The 20,826-nt window shown below is 42.2% G+C and overlaps 1 protein-coding gene across 1 annotated transcript; it reads left to right on the forward strand.

The window, feature by feature from the left end:
• Nucleotides 1-3,378: 3,378 nt before the first annotated feature.
• LOC138742099 (putative leucine-rich repeat-containing protein DDB_G0290503) lies at nt 3,379-20,331 on the forward strand. The gene is made up of 6 exons (XM_069896287.1): nt 3,379-3,415; nt 3,711-3,798; nt 4,203-4,314; nt 5,756-6,663; nt 17,221-17,347; nt 19,387-20,331. Exons 2-6 carry the CDS (start codon nt 3,750-3,752, stop codon nt 20,294-20,296), a joined length of 2,106 nt encoding a protein of 701 aa, XP_069752388.1. The 5' UTR covers nt 3,379-3,415; nt 3,711-3,749; the 3' UTR covers nt 20,297-20,331.
• Nucleotides 20,332-20,826: the final 495 nt, after the last annotated feature.

The following is a 20,826-nucleotide window of genomic DNA, read 5'->3' on the forward strand; positions in this document are numbered from 1 at the left end:
GCCTCTCAACACTGAAAGTCGACACCTCCCAACCCCCCGTTCGCCAACTTCACCCCCAATTTCAAGTCTGAGGTCACCAGGAGCAGACAGAACTGTGTGATAGTCAAGGCGTTCATTAAGTCGAATCTTTGGCACTTGTAGGGTGAGGGCATCATTGAGGCCAGCAATAGGCCTTGGAGGGCATCTCCTCATATCTGATATGGTCAACCTAATTGCACAATGTCAGGTATTCTCCATGATCGGCCTGAAGCCAGCTCCCGATTCGCTCAGAGGACTGCCAGTATACTGCACTCAAGGTGGATGGCCGCCTCTACCACTTCCTCCAGTTTCCTTTCGGTGACACCAATGGGATCTCTGTCTTCCAATGGGTGATGAACTGCATGGTGGACCACTATAAGCTACAGGCCACCTTCCCATATCTTGATAATGACCATCTGCGGCCATGACCTGCAAGACCATGATACAAATCTCCGTAAGTTCCTCCAGGCAGCAAAATGCCTGTGAATCTTACTTATAGTAAGGACAAATGTGTGTTCCGGACAGCATCACTAGCCATCCTTGGCTGCGTGGTCAAGAATGGCGTCATTGACGCTGACCCTGACCCGATGCATCCTTTGCTGGAGTTTCTTCTCCCACATACCCTCAAAGCTCTGAAGGGATGCCTCAGATACTTCTCATATTATGCTCAATGGGCCCCCAACTATGCGGACAAGATTCGCCCATTGGTCAAAGCCACCATGTTTCCCCTGCCAGCAGAGGCCCAAGCTGCATTTGACCGTATCAAGAATGATATCACCAAGACAACCATGCATTCTATAGACGAGTCCACATTGTTCCAAGTGGAGAGTGATGCATCCGATTTTGCCCTGCCTGCCACACTCAACCAAGCGGGCAGACCCATCGCCTTTTTCTCAGGGCTCCCACTAGGGCCCTGAAATTCGCCACTCCTTTGTTGAGAAGGAGGCCAAGATCATCATGGAGGCAGTACCACTGGAGGCACTACCTCACCAAAACCTAAAAAATCAGTGAGCGGTCACATTCGTATTTAATAATAAGCAGAGGGGAAAAAATCAAGAATGATAAGATCCTCAGGTGGAGAATTGAACTGTCTACTTACAACTACAATACCAGCCTGGAAAACTTAACAAGCCTCCAGATGCTCTCTCCTGTGGGATTTGTGCCATTGTCCAAATCGACGGACTGCAGACCCTCCATAATAACTTTTGTCACCCCGGAGTGACTAAGGGCTTTTCCATTTTATTAAAGCTTGGAACCTACCATACTCTTGAGGAAGCCTGGACAATGACTAAAAACTGCCAGGTTTGTGCTGAATGCAAACCCCAATTCTACCCACCAGTCAAGGCACACCTGATCAAAGCCATCTGCCCCCTCAAGCACCTAAGCATTGATTTCAAGGGGCCCCTCCTCTCCTCCAACCGAAAGATCTCCTTCTTTACAATCATTGACGAATACTCCTCTTTCACCATCCCGTGCCCGGACAAGACCATGGCCATAGTTATCAAGTTTGTCCACAATATCTTCATACTCTTTAGGTACCCTGGATTTATCCACAGTGACTGGGTCAACCTCATTCATGAGTGATGACCTATGGCAATATCTGCTGGCCGGGGGTATTGCCATGAGCAGTGAAAAGGTAGAATGCCTGTCACTGAGGTCATGGGCCCTCCCTGTCTCCCAATGGCAAAAAGTCCTCCCAGGCACATTTGTCTCCGTCCAGTCACTTTTATGTAACAACACACCTCACGAACAGATGTTTGCTTTCCCGAGGATGTCTGCATCAGGGAGTATGCTGCCCTTGTGACTTACCTCCTCAAGACCGGTCCTGCTTTGGAAGCACACCAGGCAATCTAAAATTGATCCACTGGTTTAGAGGGTTTACCTCCTCCACGCTAACCCCCAGTATGCCTAGTTGTCTTCCTTGATTGGCATGAGGACATGGTCTCGATCCAGGATCTGGCATCATTGGGCGCCCGTCCAATCATCACTGACCTCCAACAGACACTTCCCCCCCCCCAACCCTGCGGCTGACCACTCTCCACCCCTGGCTACTATTGTCACCCATGATGCACCAGCACCATGCTCCCTTACCCCCTCACCTGTTCCCCCCCCCAACCCCTCGACAAACATTAACCGGTGATGACAGGCCAACCCCACCAGCTGCTCAGGATGCTACGGCAGTGCCCCAATCATTACGACATCATTCACTGTGGCAAAGGAGATCCCCTGACAGACAAAATCTGTAAGATGTATATATGTCTATTTGTTTCATATTTTTTCTCACCCCATAGGACACTTCGTAAAAAGGAGGGGTGAATGTGATAAACCACTGTTATAGTATGATTGGCTGCTGTCGGCTGGACACGCCTCCTTAGATGATCCAACCCATATATATCCCTTTGCATCCGCTCCATTCCACTCTGCCTTGATCAGTCAATGAGGTTGATGGCTGTTCCCGTCTATAGTTAATAAAAGCCAATCAGTTTTACAACCTCAGTCTTTTGTGATTATTGATGGTGCATAAAGTCACTACTTAAAATTTGATGCTAAATAAACCAGGCTGAAATCATATTATTAGTGTATGGAGTATTTTGTTTTGTCCAAGGCAGAGGCAGACCAAATACAGGTCAATAGTACTAGTATAGATAAGTACAATGGTCATCCAGATCAGGCAGATTGATGAGGCTGATTCTATATGTTGTGAATCCGTGGCAATAGGGCACATTTCTGTTCATTGCACAGAAAATCTTAAATTAATCAAACTGTAAACAATACTACTAAATAGTGAATGGTAATCGATAAGCATAAAAATAACAGAATTCAAAAGAAGTACTAATTTTAGGTTTTGACATCCCACTGGAAAAGCATTGAGAAACAGAGCAGAAAATACTTGCTAGAATGACACAGTTGGTAAAAGCTAAGCCTTTAGGATCATTCCCGGTCAAAAATGTATGGGGGTTGTAGGTTACTTGGTGAATTTGGGGGACATGGGCCTATAGGCTGGAAGGGCCTGTTACTGCTGTACGTTTAAATTTAAAATTACACTCACTGTCTAAAATTATTCTGATCATATATTTTGTTTCTTCTTAATTCTATGTCATTTAGTTATCACTAAGCCCATTTATTCTACCAAAATCTTGAAAATAAGAAGAGGCCTTTGTACCAAGGAATAGCAGTTGATTGGAGTTTGACCCTGTTGGTTGTGTTGGAGATATGATTAAGGCAACACATCACAGTTCAGAGTGGCATGGTTGTTGGAAGCTCCACGTTGTCTCGGCATTAGGGAAAGTTCATGAGTTGAACAGAAGACTAATTGATTATTACTGCTGATAAGGTGCCCTTAAAAAGAGGCCAGGTTGTGGGGTGAGACACAGAGCTTCAGAAGGAGCAGAGGAAGGTGAGAAAAGCTGTGAATGCAGCTTCTGTGTTTCACTGACATCCAATCAAGGAGACACAGAGAGTTTGCAACCCTATGTGTGCATCTGTTTGGCAAATGTCTTTGTAAAAGATTGCAATTGTCTGAAGCAAATCAGTTTTCAGTTCTTAGTCATGTGCCAGGGTACAGATCTGTGGTGGCCAGAATATATGAGATGCCTTTAAATAAGTCAGACAAACCATCAGTGTGAAAATGTTGGAATAACTGTTGAAGGAACACAAGGTAAATCTTGGTCAAAATATTTTTATTTTCACAGATTTGCTGAAAAGGCAGAACTTGGTGTGTGAAATCCATCATGTATTGCAGGGGAATCCTTCTGTTGGCAGCTGCTATTTTGGTGACAGGTATGAGTTTCTAAATTTAAGTTTGGTTTTACATTTTTTTAATGTTTTGGTACCACTCGTGAGCTAATGGACCTTGAATACAAGGTCTGCATACATTTGTTCAGCCCAGCATTAAGCTCGGGTCCTGAGCTCTAAACCCAGTGTTTATATTACTTTGTCCTTGCTTGTTTCAACATGCAATCTGGACAAATTTTTTTTTAAAAAGTAGGTTTTCAATTAGAAGTGATTTTCCTCTAAGAATCATCCAAATTCCTCTCCAGGGAGGAGCATCTGATTATTCCATGACTACATAATGGGATCTGAGGTCTCTTCAGCCAATCTGCATAATGAACAGTAGACATGCTGAACTTATTCCTGTGTTGTCACACTGAAACCACACTTTCTTTCCTTTTTTTAAAAAATAGGTTCCCAGGCTGAGCTCAGTAGAGAACAGATTCAAGAAGCATTTTGGGATTATATCAGCCAATTGACCAACAATGACCTTAATGGAGGCTCAGAAATCAGCCAACGATTCAAGTGAGTGTTGGGGATGCCAGGGTTTGTTACAATAGTTGTTGCAGCTGGAGCAAACTAAAAAATGGGTGGAGAAGGATGCAAGAGTCATTGTCATGGTGCATCCCCAGCAGCAGTGTGACAGAGGACTCTGATGTACTGGGTGCCCCCAGGAACAAATACAGAGTCAAACATCCAGAGCTGCTGGAAAACCATCAATTTGGTGAAAGACGAACTTTGGTCTGCCGAAACCTGTTGGTCTTTTAGCACATGGAGATGTTGGTGAGGAAATGCTGCCAACAAGCACATTCCAGGCTCCCGGAGTACGTGCTCAAGGACGCACAAAGGCTTAGTGCAGCCAATGTGAGGGCACTGTGGGGAAGGACCACAGGGTAGAGTCCTCCCATTCCTGGGCATCATGGACTGAAACTGAGCGGAAGTCCCTCAAACAACAAAGGGGGTGAAGTAACAGGGTATCACAGATGGGGTAATGATGTATTTAGAGAACAAATGTAACAATATACATTGATTAGGATCTACAGATATAATTGACACTATGGGTGTGAAAAGGCCAAACAGTTTTCTTTTTTGTAAATAATTTATTGTAAATAAAGTCTATTTTTGGAAAAAAATATTTTAGCTAGAAATAGCAGGACAGCAAAATGTTACACTGTACATTGGCTGAGAGGTGGGGCTTCGTATGCCTATTTAAGGCCAAACAGGAATGAAGTCGATGTTTAGAAAAAAGATTACCAGATGAGGATGGTGGAATTGACTCTGCAAACTGAAATCTATTCCTGCATTGAAATGTGATCAAAGTATACAGCCTTGGGTACAAGCAGATATGGATTCTGGAGTAGCTGGTCATATACAGCTTATGTTAATTGTAGCCATGGAAAATGTAGTAAAAAATACAGATATGTGGGCAAGGAGTGTCAAATATCAGTTGCAGTGCAGATATTACTGAAAATGAAGTGTTAAACAGTGAATGTTACTGCTCCCAGTCACTAATGCCCAATTTCCATCTCAACATATGCCTTGATGTTGGACAATTGCAAAATAGAAGAAACACAAATAGCACTGTAAAATTAAACATACCTTTTTCAATCTCTGTAGCTAAAAACTTTATTCCCAGTGAAGTTTAACTGAACAGTATAATTGTCCTCTCAGAATCAGTTAACTTCCAGCAGAGAAGGAGGCCATTCAACCCACTGTGTTTTATTTGTGCCTTCGTTGTCCATTGAAAATGCTATTGATGGGGGGGGGGGGGGGGAAACAGAATAAATGAAGAATTGTGGGTAAATTACAGTATGCTCAGTGATGCCAAAGAATAGGTCTAACTAATTCCTAATGTAAGCTTTCCCTTACACAATATTTATTTAACAATCAGACTTGCATGGAGCTCTGTTTAAATGCATCTGTGTTCTGCAACAAGTACTCGAAACAATTGCCTATTCTCTTCCAGTAACCTCGTTCAGGAAAATCTGCAACATGCCAATGACTATGCTGACGATCTCCGACAGAAGCTGACACCTTTTGCAGATGGTCTTCGTGAGAAGATGACAGTAGATATTGAGAACCTTCGCCAACAGATAAGAGAACAGCTGGAAGACCTGAAGGAGAAACTTTCTCCTTTTGCTGATGGAGTCCAGGAGAAGATCAGCAGCAATGTTGAAGAATTTCGTAAGAAGTTGGCACCCTACGTTGAAGAACTCAGCCAACAGTTCAATAAGAATGCAGGGGACCTTCGGCAGAAGTTGACTCTCTTCACTGAAGAGCTGCAGGGCAAACTGGAAGCAAGCGCTGAAAACCTGAGGGAAGTCCTAACTCCCTACACTGAAGAACTCCAGGAGAAGATCGATGAAAATATGAATACCTTGAGGCAAAATGTGGCTGCCAAAGCTGAAGAATTTCGCTCCAGGTTTGAGGAGAATGTCCAGGAGCTTCGTAATAGCTTGTCTCCCTATGCCAAACATGTCCAGATCAAGATGAACCAACAGATTGGAGAAATGACCCAGAGTGTTTTGCCACACGCAGAGAAGCTCCAAGCAAAGGTCAATGAGCACGTGGAAGTTCTGAACCAAAGACTGATCCCTTACATCGCCGAACTTAAAACAAAACTTAATGAGAATGTGGAAGGCCTGGACCAGAACCTGGCCCCATTCATTGAAAATTTCAACACCAACATCAACCAGAGAATCGAGGAGTTCCAGCAGAACATGATTCCCTACACTGAACAACTGAACAAAATCATCAGTCAGAATGTGAAGGAGTTGCAAGAGAAACTTGTCCTGAATGGAGGCAGTGGGCAGCAGGATCTTCAGACCCAGCTCACAACTTTATGGGGTAATTTCTGGCAGAACCTGCAGAACTAACTGAGAAGTAGAAAATTATTCAATCCTATTATTATAATATGCAAAATATATTTATTTTTTGTGGAGTGGAATATATTAAAAATCAATGTCTGTAATTCTAAAACTTGAACTGTAAAATATTTGCAATAAAAATTTAAATGACTAATGACTGATAGTTTTCCTTGTTTTACTATTTATAAAATGGCTATCTGTAGCTACATTAAATCACTCGGTGCAGATTAAAGCCATTCAGCCAATCAAATCTTCACTCTCTTTTGAAATACAGTGTCCGATTTTCCACATGGTTCTCCTCTCATTGAACATAACTCCTTTAAGTATTTGAACAGTATCGTTTTGTTTTTTATAGAACCTGCACCATTTCTGTTGCACCATTGATGTAAATCTCCTCTACGCTCATTCTTTATGACATCCTTCATAAAGTTCATTACCCATAGTAAAGTTCAATAATTCAAGTGAGTTCCAATTAATGTTCAAAAGATGCCAAGATAATCTTAATCTGTCCACTTTATTGCTCATTTATTAAAATGAGATTGCCTGTGTCTATTTAGCAGCCAAACTCAACCTCTAAAGCATGTAACCTCACCCTCAACTCTATCCCTTTAAGATGGGCTATCACCATGGGTTTCTCTTTATTGCTATTAAAAGTAGCAACTTCATATCCCATGGGTTAAGTATATGCCATTTCCCCAGCGTATCTACAAGTTCTGTTACAATACTCACCATAATTTACTGCATACTTCCCAAATATTTTAAATTGATTTACTGGAGATATGGGTGGGGGGGGGGGGGGGTTGGAAATTGTATTTCCTTATGTGCATGTCCACATACAGCACAGAATAGGCTCTTCAGCCCAACTCAGCATGACATGTTGGCATTATAGCTAGTTCTGCTTACCCAGATTCTTCTAAGCCCTTCCTATCCATAAATCCGTCCAAATACTGTATCAGAATTGTGCCCACCGCCAGTATGCTCTGGCAGCTCATTCTAGATAAAGGCCACAGTCTGAGTGAAAAAGGACCCTTCAAAGCCCTCTTACTTCAAACTATAGCCTAGCATCATCTACCCTTTATTGATGCCCCTCATAATTTCTTAAATGTTTACAGGTCACCCCTCAGCCTACTATACAACAGGAAATAAAGACCTGTTATTCTAACCTCTCCCTGGAGCACATGCTCTCTAGTCCCACCAACATTCTGGTGAATGTTCTCTGCACCCTTTACAATTTATTAACATCTTTCCTGCAGCCAGGTGACCAAAGCTGCACAACAATACTCTGTGTTGACTTTCCAATGCCTTTTGCAATCATGAGGCCCCAACCTTTATACTCAGTACCCTGCCTAATGAAGGCAAGTGTGCCAATGGCTTCTTCACCACTGTCCACCTGAGTTGCCACTTTCAAGGAACTATGGACGTGTACCCATAGCGTTCTCTGCTCTACAACACTCTCTGGGACATAGAACATTACAGCACAATACAGGCACTTATGCCCACGATGTTATACTGATTGATATATGCCTACTAAAAAAACCTAAACCCTTCCTACCTCATAACCCTCTATATTTCTTTCATCCATGTGCCCGAGAGTCTCTTAAATGCTCCCATTTTTCCACCCTCTATCACCATCACTGGCAATGTATTCCAGGCACCCACAACTCTGCGTAAATAAACTTGCTTCTAATGTCTCCCCTAAATTTTTCTCCCATTACTTTGAACAGATGTAATATGCTGTTTGCTACTTCTACTCCAGAAAAAAGGTGCTGATTGTCTACCTTATCTATGCCTCTCATAATCTTGTAGTCACCTCTCATCCTTCGTTACTTGCCTCATAAAACATATTTTCCAATCCAGGCAACATCTTGGTAAATCTCCTCTGCACCCTCTCTACAGCTTCCATATTGTTCCTGTAATGAGGTATCCAGAACTGAACACAATATTCAAAGTGAGATCTCACCAGAGATTTATAGAGCTGCAACATTTACCTCATGTCCCTGGAACTCAATCCCCCAATTAATGAAGCCCAGCATACCATATGCCTTCTTAACTGTCCTATCTATCTGCGTGGCAAACTTGAGAGATCAATGTATTTGGACCCCAAGGTACCTCTGTGTTGTAAGGGTTCGTGTGGATCCCACAGGTCAAGAACCAGACCAAGACCGAGGTACAAAGCACAAGTTTATTTTGGGGATGCAAATGGAACAACAGGGTCAAGATGCTAATGAACCTAAACACACACACAATACGCAAGGGGTGAATATACCCTTTGGATAATGAGGGAGAAACCGACAGAAACCGGGGAAATTACTCAAATACATCTACAATCAACTGTCAGAATCAAGGTCATACTATGTGCTCCCACCCCTGTATGGACATAGCTCTAGCTACCTAACCTCAAGACTCACCCCAACCCAGTGTAAAAGGTGATAACTCATGTGCCACGAGGGGTCAAAGAGAAACAGAATAAAAGGGAACATGGTCATCTGGTATTGGTGGGCCAATCACTCAAGGCAGGCTGGCCCCTGTTGGCTGCTCTGGCCAATGGCTCAAAGCCAAGTGCAGAGGCTTTGATTCACCTGGGCCAATTGGGTGAAGGTCAGAGCTGAGTCCAGGCAGGCTGTCTGGATTCCAGCATCTGGTAATTTAATGGGCCAATCGCAAGGGTGACCTTGATGGCTTGGGGTGAGTCTGACCTTGATTGGCATGCGATGTGTCCTCCGAATAGAAGGCAGCAGCGCCACCATGTGGTGGTCATAGCCTCTTCATTTCACTTTGTTCTTTCACACTGGTAAATATCACAGCTGCCTTTGAGTGACCTACAAAAATGCATCAACTTACACATATCCGGATTGAACTCCATCTGCCACTTTTCCAATCAACAATGCATCCTCTATATCCTGTTGTAACATACCGTCCATTACTACTTTCTGCTTTCTATAGGCAAGCCAATTCTGAATTCATATAGCCAAGGTTCCATTGATCTCATGGCTCATGACCTTCTAAATGGAGACTCCCATGGGAGACCTTGTCAAATGTCTTACTAAAATCCAGCACATCCATTGTCCTACTTTCAGCAATTTCTTTTGTGACTTCCTCCCAAAAACTCAGTGAGGCTCGTGAGGCATGACCTTCCCTTCACTAAGTCATGCTGCCTATCCCTGAGAGGATTGTACTTCTCTAAATACTTGTAAATCCTGTCCTTAAGAATCCTCTCCAATAGTTTATCTACCATTGATGTAAGACTCACTGTTCTATAATTCCCAGGATTCTCCCAATTACCTTTTTTAAACAAGGGGACCATATTTGCCATCCTCCAATCCTCCGGCAACTCCCCTGTGGCCAAGGAAGATGCAAAGAACATTTGCCAATGCCCTACCAATATCTTTCCTCCCCACAGCACCCTGGGGCGTATCTCATCCAGTTCCAGGGATCTATCTATCAATCCTAATGTTTTTAAGAAGATCCATCACTTCCTTTTTCTTAATCTCAACATGTTCCAGCACATACGTTTGTTCTATTCTGACTTCACGTTGACCAAGGTCCTTTTCTCAGATGAACACTGAAGCAAAGAATTCATTAAACACCTCTCCAACCTCTTCTCCCACCAGATATATGCTCCTTCCTGTATCTTAAGCAGCCATTCCTTCGCTCTCGACATCCTTCTGTTCTTCATGTAATCCTAGAATGTCTTAAGCTTTTCTTTAATCCTACTTGCCAAAGCAATCTCATGCCCCCTTCTAGATCTCCTAAATCCTTTCTTAAATTCTTTCTTGGCATCGATATAATTCACATGAGCCCTTTCACTTCCAAAATCTAACATATGCTTCCTTTTTCCTCTTAACTATTTGTCTCACCTGTTTGTCAACATGGTTCCCTTTCCTACCATCTTTTCCCTCTATCAGTGGGACAAATCTATCCTGAACCTTGCACATATGGTCCCTGAACATCCTCCACATTACTCTTGAGCTTTCTCTTAAGAACATCTGTTCCCATTTTATTCTCCCTAGTTCCTGCCTCATCCCATCATAATTATCCCTTCCCCAATTAAACACTTCTGTCTGCTTTTATCCTTGACAATAACTATGTTAAAGCTGTGGTCACAATTACTGAAATGTTGCCCCACTGAGAGTTTTGTCACCTGACCAGGTTCATTATCCAGTACTAAATCCAGTTTGGTCTCTCCTCTTGTCACTTACTCCACATAATGTAGTGAAACACAAGATTCTGTAGATACTGTGGTCACATGAGGAAAGGTTCAGGCCTGAAACATCAGTAATATATCTTTACCTCCTATAGACGTTGTGACACCAGCTAACTTGTTCCAGCATTTCTGCATTTTGGTCCACATACTTTTGGTCACATCTGCGTACTCATCTGTTCCTCAGTGTCCTGAGGGCTATACAGTGATTGCTCCATTCCTATTTCTGACTTCCATCAACACTGACTCTCTCCACATCATCCTTCCATTCTGCAGCTGTGAGACTATGACTGTAATGCTACTTCTCTCCCCCCCCCCACTCTTTTAACCCCCCCTCCCCCATTCCTGTCCCTTTTAAAACATCTAAATCCTGGCACCTGCATCAGTCAATCCTGCCCTAGCGTGAGCCAAACACGAATTGATCCATGCTCTAAGTTTATTGAGATTATTATCAATTTTATTGAGATAGACATATTTCAAACCCTTCAACTGACTATATTTATGCTTCATCCCCTACCTGTCCTTCCTCACAACCCCACAACACATTGCATCATCTCTATTCTCTGTCCTTATATTCTGGTTTCTATCCCCCTGCCAAACAAGTTTAAACTCTCCCCAACAGTTCTAGAAAACCTGCCCACCAGAATATTGTTCAGGTGCAGCCTGTCCTTTTTACAGGTTATGCCTTCCCCAAAAAAGATATCAATGATCTACAAATCTGAACCCCTTCCCCTTGCACCAGCTCTTCAGCCACACATTCATCTGCCACAATTTCCTATTCTTACCCTTGGTGCCACGTGGCACGGGCAGCAATCTGATATTCACTGTGGAACTCCTACCATAGTCTGCTGAGCACACATCTCGTTCCTTCACCACAGCAGGACCATGTTTTGCTGCCAAATGTTATGCCCACATGTGTGCTATGATGGTGTCTGCATATTGGCCTGAGCTCTGAAATCTATTGCTTCTTTCATGGCAGCTGTTTATTATCAGTAAGATGGATGCCTGAAGATCATTAAGATAATTTAAAATAAAATTAGCCATACAGCACAGTACAGGCCCTTCAGGTCCACAAACCACTCAATTATACCCAATAGATCTACAATCCCTGTATGTTTTTGAAGTGTGGGAGGAAACATGAGCACACGGAGGAAACTGCACAGACACAGGGAGAACAGACAGACAGACCTTGGTTTCTGGCACTGCAATAGCATTGAGCTAACCGCAACACTAACTGTGACAACCTGGGTGGAGAGTTGATCAGGTGTTTAAGGTCAGGGCAGGAGATCAGGAGACCAGGATACTAGGAAGCATTAAAGAGATCAAAGATTCAGATATGGCAAAGAACGTACAGGATGGAAGGTGGGGATATCTCCTAAAATGCCTTTGACCTAGAACAAGTTAATACCCTTGACTCTGGGTAATAAGATCTTGGGCACCTGGTGCCAGAAAGGACTGTTACAAACAAAGGCAGCTCATGTGATTTGAGCAGCTGAGGAACAAATATGGTTTGTCTAATGGAACATTCTTCTGCTATCTGTAAATGATATCTTTTTTAAGGGAAAAATTAGGACTGCCTATGACCCTGCATAGATGTAGTAATGTGAAGATTCTAATTCAACAAGGGAATGTGTGTAAATTTATTTCTTGAATGTATTATGTATTCCAAAGTGAGAGCCCAAAGCTGGGCTTACACAGGTCGAGGGAGAGATGGGAGTCAGACTTGGGCACAACAATCAATGAAGAGTGGTGGCAAGACCTGTTTCTGCTCAGTGTAACTGGGGTCATTAATGCCAGATACAGGTTGGTGCAATACAACTTCTTGCACCAGCTGTACCTCACACCACAAAAATTATATAAATCAAAGCCATAAATTTCAGAAATGTGCTTTAGGTGTGGTGTGGAGATTGGAACCTTTGTCTACTCCACCTGGCTATGTACAAAGGTGAAATTCTTCTGGGAGGACCTGTGGAACATTCTGAAAAAAATTACAAAGGTGGATTTTCCACAAGATCCGGAGTTGTACCTTCTGGAAGATATTAGGGATGTGACTTTTAAACTGTCCATATATCAAATTCAGTTCATGAAGGTCGCCTTGTTGGTAGGCAGGAAGATTATAGTGGTTATATGGAAGTTATATGGACAAAGAGATAGACAACAGACTCGCCAAGGCAAATAGCTCCTTTGGAAGACTACACAAAAGAGTCTGGAAAAACAACCACCTGAAGAAACACACAAAGATCAACGTGTACAGAGCCGTTGTCATACCCACGCTCCTGTTCGGCTCCGAATCACGGGTCCTCTACCAGCATCACCTATGGCTCCTAGAACGCTTCGATCAGTGCTGTCTCCGCTCCATCCTCAACATTCATTGGAATGACTTCATCACCAACATCGAAGTACTCGAGCTGGCAGAGTCCGCAAGCATCGAATCCATGCTGCTGAAAACCCAACTGCACTGGGTGGGTCACATCTCCAGAATGGAGGACCATCACCTTCCCAAGATCGTGTTAAATGGCGAGCTCTCCACTGGCCACCGAGACAGAGGCGCACCAAAGAAGAGGTACAAGGACTGCTTAAAGAAATCTCTTGGTGCCTGCCACATTGACCACCGCCAGTGGGCTGATATCGCCTCCAACCATGCATCTTGGCGCCTCACAGTTTGGTGGGCTGCAACCTCCTTTGAAGAAGACCGCAGAGCCCACCTCACTGACAAAAGACAAAGGAGGAAAAACCCAACACCTAACCCCAACCAACCAATTTTCCCTTGCAACCGCTGCAACCGTGTCTGCCTGTCCCGCATCGGACTTGTCAGTCACCAACGAGCCTGCAGCAGACGTGGACACTACCCCTCCATAAATCTTCGTCCACGAAGCCAAGCCAAAGAAGAAGAAAAGATGGAAGTTTGACTCCAAATTAAATACCATATGATGGAATATGGAAATACAGAATTGCATTCCCTTGGAGAAAATCCTCTTACAATCTAAGGTGGGGTGGGGGGGGGAGGTGAAATATGACACATTCATTAAAGTGTGGCAACCCTATTTGAAATACATGGGATCACAGATTCACTAGTTTCCCCTCCAGTCAAAATACAGACACTATAAAAATCTGTCCCAGCAAGGAAAGGAGTAAAGGAAGTGGGACATGGTGCAGGTGACGTGCATTTTTTTTGTTCTTTTTTTATTTAGTTAGCTAGATTGTTTTTTCTTAGGTTTCGATGGGGACTGTGAACCCCACTAGTATTTGTGTAATTTGTATGATTATCGTTTAGGGCAAGGGAGAAGGGTTGAATAAATACAAGCTTGATACGATATATGAATATTGAAGCTATTGGTTGTTTGAATTACTTTTATGAGTCCATGAAAACCAAAATAAATTATTTTTAAAAAAGAGATCAAAGATTGAGACATAAAGGAAATTGAAGCAGGTAAGAACAAGGGATTAGGATGGAGACTTCAGGTGGAGCAGAAGATCAGAAAAGAAAAGTGCTTACATTGGGGCAAGAAGTCAGAAACCTTAATTCCTATCTGAATGCAGCATTAATTCTAAGAGATATTCATCTCTGAACACCATAGAATGGAATTACTCTTCAGCCAATTGAACCCAGAGCCAAGTCCACAGAACTATTAGTGACTCATCTGCACAGCTGAAGGTAGAAGGGGCACAATAGCTATCATGAGAAAGTCAGACTGAAAGTTAAGAATAGAATCAGGCAATCATATACAATTTACCTGGTAGAAGGAGCCATTCTATGCCAATCAAAACATCTGATCTCATCTCAACTAGAAGGCCCATAAACTTACAGATTTCAAGTCTCAGTCAAGTGGTTCTTTAATATAAAAGAGGGTTTCTTTCTCCACCACACTTTCAGGCAATGCTTCAGAAATATGATACTTTCTAAGGCCTTTGATTTTTGGCCACTGTCCTGGATCTTCATAATTTTACACACCTCAATCAAGTTACAAAGAAATCAACCGTAGTTTCGTCAGTCTCATAGTTAAAATGTTTTAGTTCTATCAGTATCATCCCATCCCAGAAGTCTTGTAAGAGGAGAGATATTTGATGCATTTGTTTTAATTTTTTTAAATTTTCTAGATTTAGAGAAAGGACCTATTTAAAATGTATTTTTCATGTTTGCATCTATGTCGCCCCCTACACGGAACTATGTATGTACTCCTAAGTTTTTCTGTTCTTGGCATACCTCAGGGACCTGTTATTCATGGCATAGGTCCTGTCTTGGTTAACTTTCCCAAAATGCAACACCACACATTTGTCCAAGTTAAATTCCATGTTGGAAGCAGGGTGAAATGAGGCAAAATTGTAGAACCTTTCATCTCACTCAAGGGTGTGTTTGCCTCATTATTGTCAGTTTTAATGAATTAATTCCACTCCCCTGCTCTTTCCCGATGACTTTACAATTTGTTTCCTCTCACCAAATTTGGAGTGAGTTTATGACTGCTTTGACTCATTCTCACAGTACATGCTTGACCATGGCAACTCTACGTAAAGATGCCCACATCTCCCCTCTACTTCCTTTACTATTTACCTCACAACAATGTTCTCTGGGTACCCATCCTCTTGCCAACAGAATCAGTTTCTTCCTGTTATTCAAAACACTTCCTAGTAAGTGCATATAGCAATCAAAAAGTTATAGATATAATAAATCATAACCTTTGGACTGAGAGATGAATTTGGAATGGAATTTGCTCTCTCAGGCTGAGTTGGATCCCATTTTAGGTAACAATTCAGAATTACGTTGTTGTTGAAGCTCCACGTTCTCTTGGCAGTCAGAGAAAGTCCATGAGTCAAAGACAAGTGTACGAGCTTGTTATCAGCTGCTGATAAGGTGTCCTTATATAGAATGAGAGTCTACAGGCTGACATATAGAGCTTCAAGAGGAGAAGAGCAGAGCAGAGTTACGGTAAGAGTGGAGTTACTCCAACCCAGGTAACTCTAATGCTTGTCCTTTTAAGGGTTCAACCATAGATTGAGAGTACAGTTTCCTCTCACTATTTTCAGTGGTATTTCAGGGTATAATTGTAGCTTGACAGATTAGAAGTGGGGTGATTGTCTGCTCTTGCTGAAGAGTTTAAGATCAGGACACAGCTTCAGAATAACGGGTGAGCCATTTAGTAATGACATGAGGAGGAATTTTGTAGAACTAGGGGACATAAGCTTCAGGGGAGTAGATTGAAGAAGAGGAACTAGTTTTCCTAGGACATTGTGAATCTGTGGAATTCTCTGCCCAAGGAAGTAGTAGAGGCTCATTAAATGTATTCAAGACACAGTCAGAAAGATTTGGACTGACCATGGCAACTCTACGTAAAGATGCCCACATCTCCCCTCTACTTCCTTTGCTATTTACCTCACAACAATGTTCTCTGGGTACCCATCCTCTTGCCAACAGAATCAGTTTCTTCCTGTTATTCAAAACACTTCCTAGTAAGTGCATATAGCAATCAAAAAGTTATAGATATAATAAATCATAAGAGATCTTGTCAGATCACCCGTGAGCTTATTAATGGTGGAGCAGGTTCGATGGACCAGATGGCCAGCTTCTGTTCCTATTTCTAGTATTGCAATTCAGATAATGGTAAGCCTTTACATGGGACAGCTGTGGAGGTGTGTTAAGGGAATCAAGGAATATGGGAATAGACCTGGAAAATGGTGGTAAAGTTGAAGCTCAGCCTTGATTACAATGGTGGAATAGGTTGGGATGGCTGAATAGTCTCTCCTGATACTTTTTCTTGTGTTCTTATGAATTGTTTGGAAATAGACAGCTATATATAGTTGAGTTTTCAAAGGAGATTTAAATCTTGGATTAACTCCAATCCTTATATTTTTTTTGTCGTAGATTTGCTGCAAAGGGAAGGCAAAAATTGTGCGTCATATTTAATACACTTTTAAAACTCCATGATGTTTCCCAGAGCAATCCTCCTGCTTGTAGCTGCAGCCTTGGTATCAGGTATGAGCTTCAAATGTTCTTGCTTCCTTGTTCTTGGACTGTGATTGGGATTTTGATGCCACTTCTGATCTTCTTTATGGATGTTGGTCTCCAGATTTTTGTGCCATTGATATGGGCCCGATTTTAACACATCAGAATTTTGGAGCCCATGTGCTGCCCTTCTTGCTTACAATGGCTCTCAGAGTGAAACTTGCTTCCTCACATTTTTGTTTTAAGCCCAGATTCCAAATATTCAAAGATATGGGATTTTACCCTATAAATCATGCAGCTGTATCTCCAGAAAGGAGCACTGGCAGTCATCAGAATATGGCAACGTCTTGCGACCTTCTTCTGTGGAATGAGCAGTGATTGCATAGTGTTCCCATTCTGATAATCTCTTCCTTTCTTTCTCATAGACTGTCGGGCTGAGTTCAGTGGTGATCAGGTTCAAGATGACTTCTGGAATTACATCAGCCAATTGACCAAGGAAGCCAAAGATAGCATAGAGCTGATCCAGAGCACAGAAATCGGCCAGCGACTGAAGTAAGCATTGAAGTAGGGGTGGGGTGGGGGGGGGGGGGGTGGGGGAGGGTAAAGGATGCAGTGGTGGTTGAGAAAGACAATGAAAACATTTCAACATTTCAGCCACTTATGCTCAGGAAGATACAGAAGGCCAGGGAAGTTTCAGACTGGAATATGGCAACATCTAAGAGGTTCACGATTGCTACTTTATAGAATCAGGATTTATTGTCATGAACAAGTCATGAAATTTGGTGTTTGCAGCAGCATCTTAGTGTAAACATTTATATTAGAGCCATCTTATGACATTACTATAAAAAATAAAAATAAAATAAAATAATAATAATAGTGCGTGAAAAGTAAGGCAGTTTTGTTGGTTCATTGATTATTCAGGAATTTGATGGCAGCAGGGAAGAAGCTGTCCTTGTGCCACTGACTGCTTGCCTTTAGGCTCCTGTACCTTTCCCCTGATGGTAGCCGAGTGAAGAGGGCTTAGCCTGGGTGGTGGGGGTCTTTAAGGATAGAGGCTGCTTTTTTAAGGTACTGCCTCATATAGATGTCCTCAATAGAATGAAGTCTGGTGCCTGCGATGTCGCAGGCCAAGTTAGCAACCCTCTGGAATTTATTCTTGTCCTGAATGCTCTCCATGGTAGAAGTTTATGAGAGTCTTCAGTGACATACTGAATCTCCTCAGACACCTCAGAAAGTATAGCTGCTGACGAGCCTTCTTTGTGATTGCATCAAATGGAGGATCCAGGATAGATCCTCGAAAATGTTGACACCCAAGAATCTGAAGTTCTTGACCCTCTCTACTGCTAAGCCCTTGATGAGGACTGGATCATGTTCCCGTGACTTCCTCCTGAAGTCCACAATCATCTACTTGGTTTTGCTGACGTTGAGCGCAAGGTTGTTGTTACACCACTCAATGAGCTGATCTATCTCCCTCCTGTATGTTTCCTCATTGCTGTTTTTTATTCTGCCGACAACTGTTGTGTCATCAGCAAACTTGTAGATGGCATTGGAATTGTGCCTGACCACTCAGTCTGTGGATCTTGAGCTGCACTAATGTTATCATCCAGTCTTAATTGTTGATAGGCCAATTTTAGATGTCAATGAAGTCTCAACAATAAACAAGTAGGAAGATTTCCTTCCCTTAAGGATATTAATAAAGCAGATCATTTTTTTGGCAATGCAGTTACCTTCAACAACACTGATATTTTTAATTCCAGATTTATTTCCTACTCAAATGTAAAATTCATTCCAGTAGGAACTAAATTTACAAGCTAAGATCATTAGGCTGGGATTTATGGATTTATTAGACTAGCAATAGAACCACTGTGCCATATTGCTAAGCAAGGTAAAAGTGAGGGTATAATTCAGCCAGTTTATAAACAATCAGGAACACGATTAAAGAGTAAAAGGACCAATACATCCACTGGGGATGGTGTAACAGAGATCTAATAAATCAAAGATCTGTTCTGCACAAGAACTGATCAATCTTAATCGTTGTTGGTGGAATGTTGGCACAAATAGAGGTTCCATAGGAATGGGTTCAGCTAAAAGAATGGCATTAGTAGATATAAGCACAGGTGCAAGTAAGTCCATTAAATTTGTGTAATTTTTCCACTTTCCAAAACTTGGTAGGATGTATACCTTAGTAATGTTAATCAACCCCTCAACGATCCCTTTATCTGAAACCACCTATCTTGGCTCATCTGAATCTTTCAGAGTTCTGGAAATAAGTAAAATGCCTGCTGCAAGCATTTAGTGTACAGAAAAGGAGGCCATTCAACTCATTCTGCTTGAGTTCGCTCCTCATTTTCTTCCCAAAATGTAGCAATTAGGAAATGATTAAAGAAAGAAAGTCCTTGGGCAAATCATGTATTTTCTTCCCAATGAACATGCATAGTTAACCACAAAAGGTTTCCTGATATGACTATCCGTTGGCAGCTTTCCTTCCCCTTATACAATATTTATTTAACAATCAGACTTGCGTGGAGCTCTGTTTAAATGCATCTGTGTTCTGCAACAAGTACTCGAAACAATTGTCTATTCTCTTCCAGTAACCTCATTCAGGAAAATCTGCAACATGCCAATGACTATGCTGACGATCTCCAACAGAAGCTGACACCTTTTGCAGATGGTCTTCGTGAGAAGATGACAGTAGATATTGAGAACCTTCGCCAACAGATAAGAGAACAGCTGGAAGACCTGAAGGAGAAACTTTCTCCTTTTGCTGATGGAGTCCAGGAGAAGATCAGCAGCAATGTTGAAGAATTTCGTAAGAAGTTGGCACCCTACGTTGAAGAACTCAGCCAACAGTTCAATGAGAATGCAGGGGACCTTCGGCAGAAGTTGACTCTCTTCACTGAAGAGCTGCAGGGCAAACTGGAAGCAAGCGCTGAAAACCTGAGGGAAGTTCTAACTCCCTACACTGAAGAACTCCAGGAGAAGATCGATGAAAATATGAATACCTTGAGGCAAAATGTGGCTGCCAAAGCTGAAGAATTTCGCTCCAGGTTTGAGGAGAATGTCCAGGAGCTTCGTAATAGCTTGTCTCCCTATGCCAAACATGTCCAGATCAAGATGAACCAACAGATTGGAGAAATGACCCAGAGTATTTTGCCACACGCAGAGAAGCTCCAAGCAAAAGTCAATGAGCACGTGGAAGTTCTGAACCAAAGACTGATCCCTTACATCGCCGAACTTAAAACAAAACTTAATGAGAATGTGGAAGGCCTGGACCAGAACCTGGCCCCATTCATTGAAAATTTCAACACCAATATCAACCAGAGAATCGAGGAGTTCCAGCAGAACATGATTCCCTACACTGAACAATTGGACAAAATCATCAGTCAGAACGTGAAGGAATTGCAAGAGAAACTTGTCCTGAATGGAGGCAGTGGGCAGCAGGATCTTCAGACCCAGCTCACAACTTTATGGGGTAATTTCTGGCAGAACCTGCAGAACTAACTGAGAAGTAAAAAGTTACTTAATCAAATCAGATCTATGGGGTCCTCCTGGATCACTGAAAAGAATATACTTTAACTCTCATCATGCTATTTATTTTTTGCAGAGAAGAATATATTAAAATTGATTTCAATTCCAGAGCATGATCTGTAAGGTATCTGCAATAAAACTTGGAGTTTGCTTACAAATAATAATTTTTCATTTTAATATTGGAATTTGTATCTATCCATTTTACTAGATTTGCAAACCTCTCACATTAACACACTTTCTTTCAGCATTATTCTCTTGATAATCAGTATTACTTGGCCTGAAATTTCAAATTAAAATTTCTGGATGATTTTGCATCATTCCAGATTTTCAATCAAGTCCTTTCCAGCCAGGTTTTTTTTTAAATTTAGAGATTAACTCAAGTTTATCATCACCCGATTGCACAAGTTTCCTTTGGCTTGGCTTCGCGGACGAAGATTTATGGAGGGGGTAAAAATGCCACGTCAGCTGCAGGCTCGTTTGTGGCTGACCAGTCCGATGCGGGA

Source organism: Narcine bancroftii, chromosome 8 (genome assembly GCF_036971445.1).
Source record: "Narcine bancroftii isolate sNarBan1 chromosome 8, sNarBan1.hap1, whole genome shotgun sequence".
Taxonomy (NCBI): Eukaryota; Metazoa; Chordata; class Chondrichthyes; order Torpediniformes; family Narcinidae; genus Narcine; species Narcine bancroftii.

Bases quoted from the DNA above. Each gene is read 5' to 3' on its own strand.
- LOC138742099 (XM_069896287.1), top strand. From the start codon at position 3,750: ATGTATTGCAGGGGAATCCTTCTGTTGGCAGCTGCTATTTTGGTGACA. The intron at 3,799-4,202 runs GTATGAGTTTCT...TTTAAAAAATAG, and splicing joins AGCTGCTATTTTGGTGACAG to GTTCCCAGGCTGAGCTCAGT. The intron at 4,315-5,755 runs GTGAGTGTTGGG...ATTCTCTTCCAG, and splicing joins GAAATCAGCCAACGATTCAA to TAACCTCGTTCAGGAAAATC.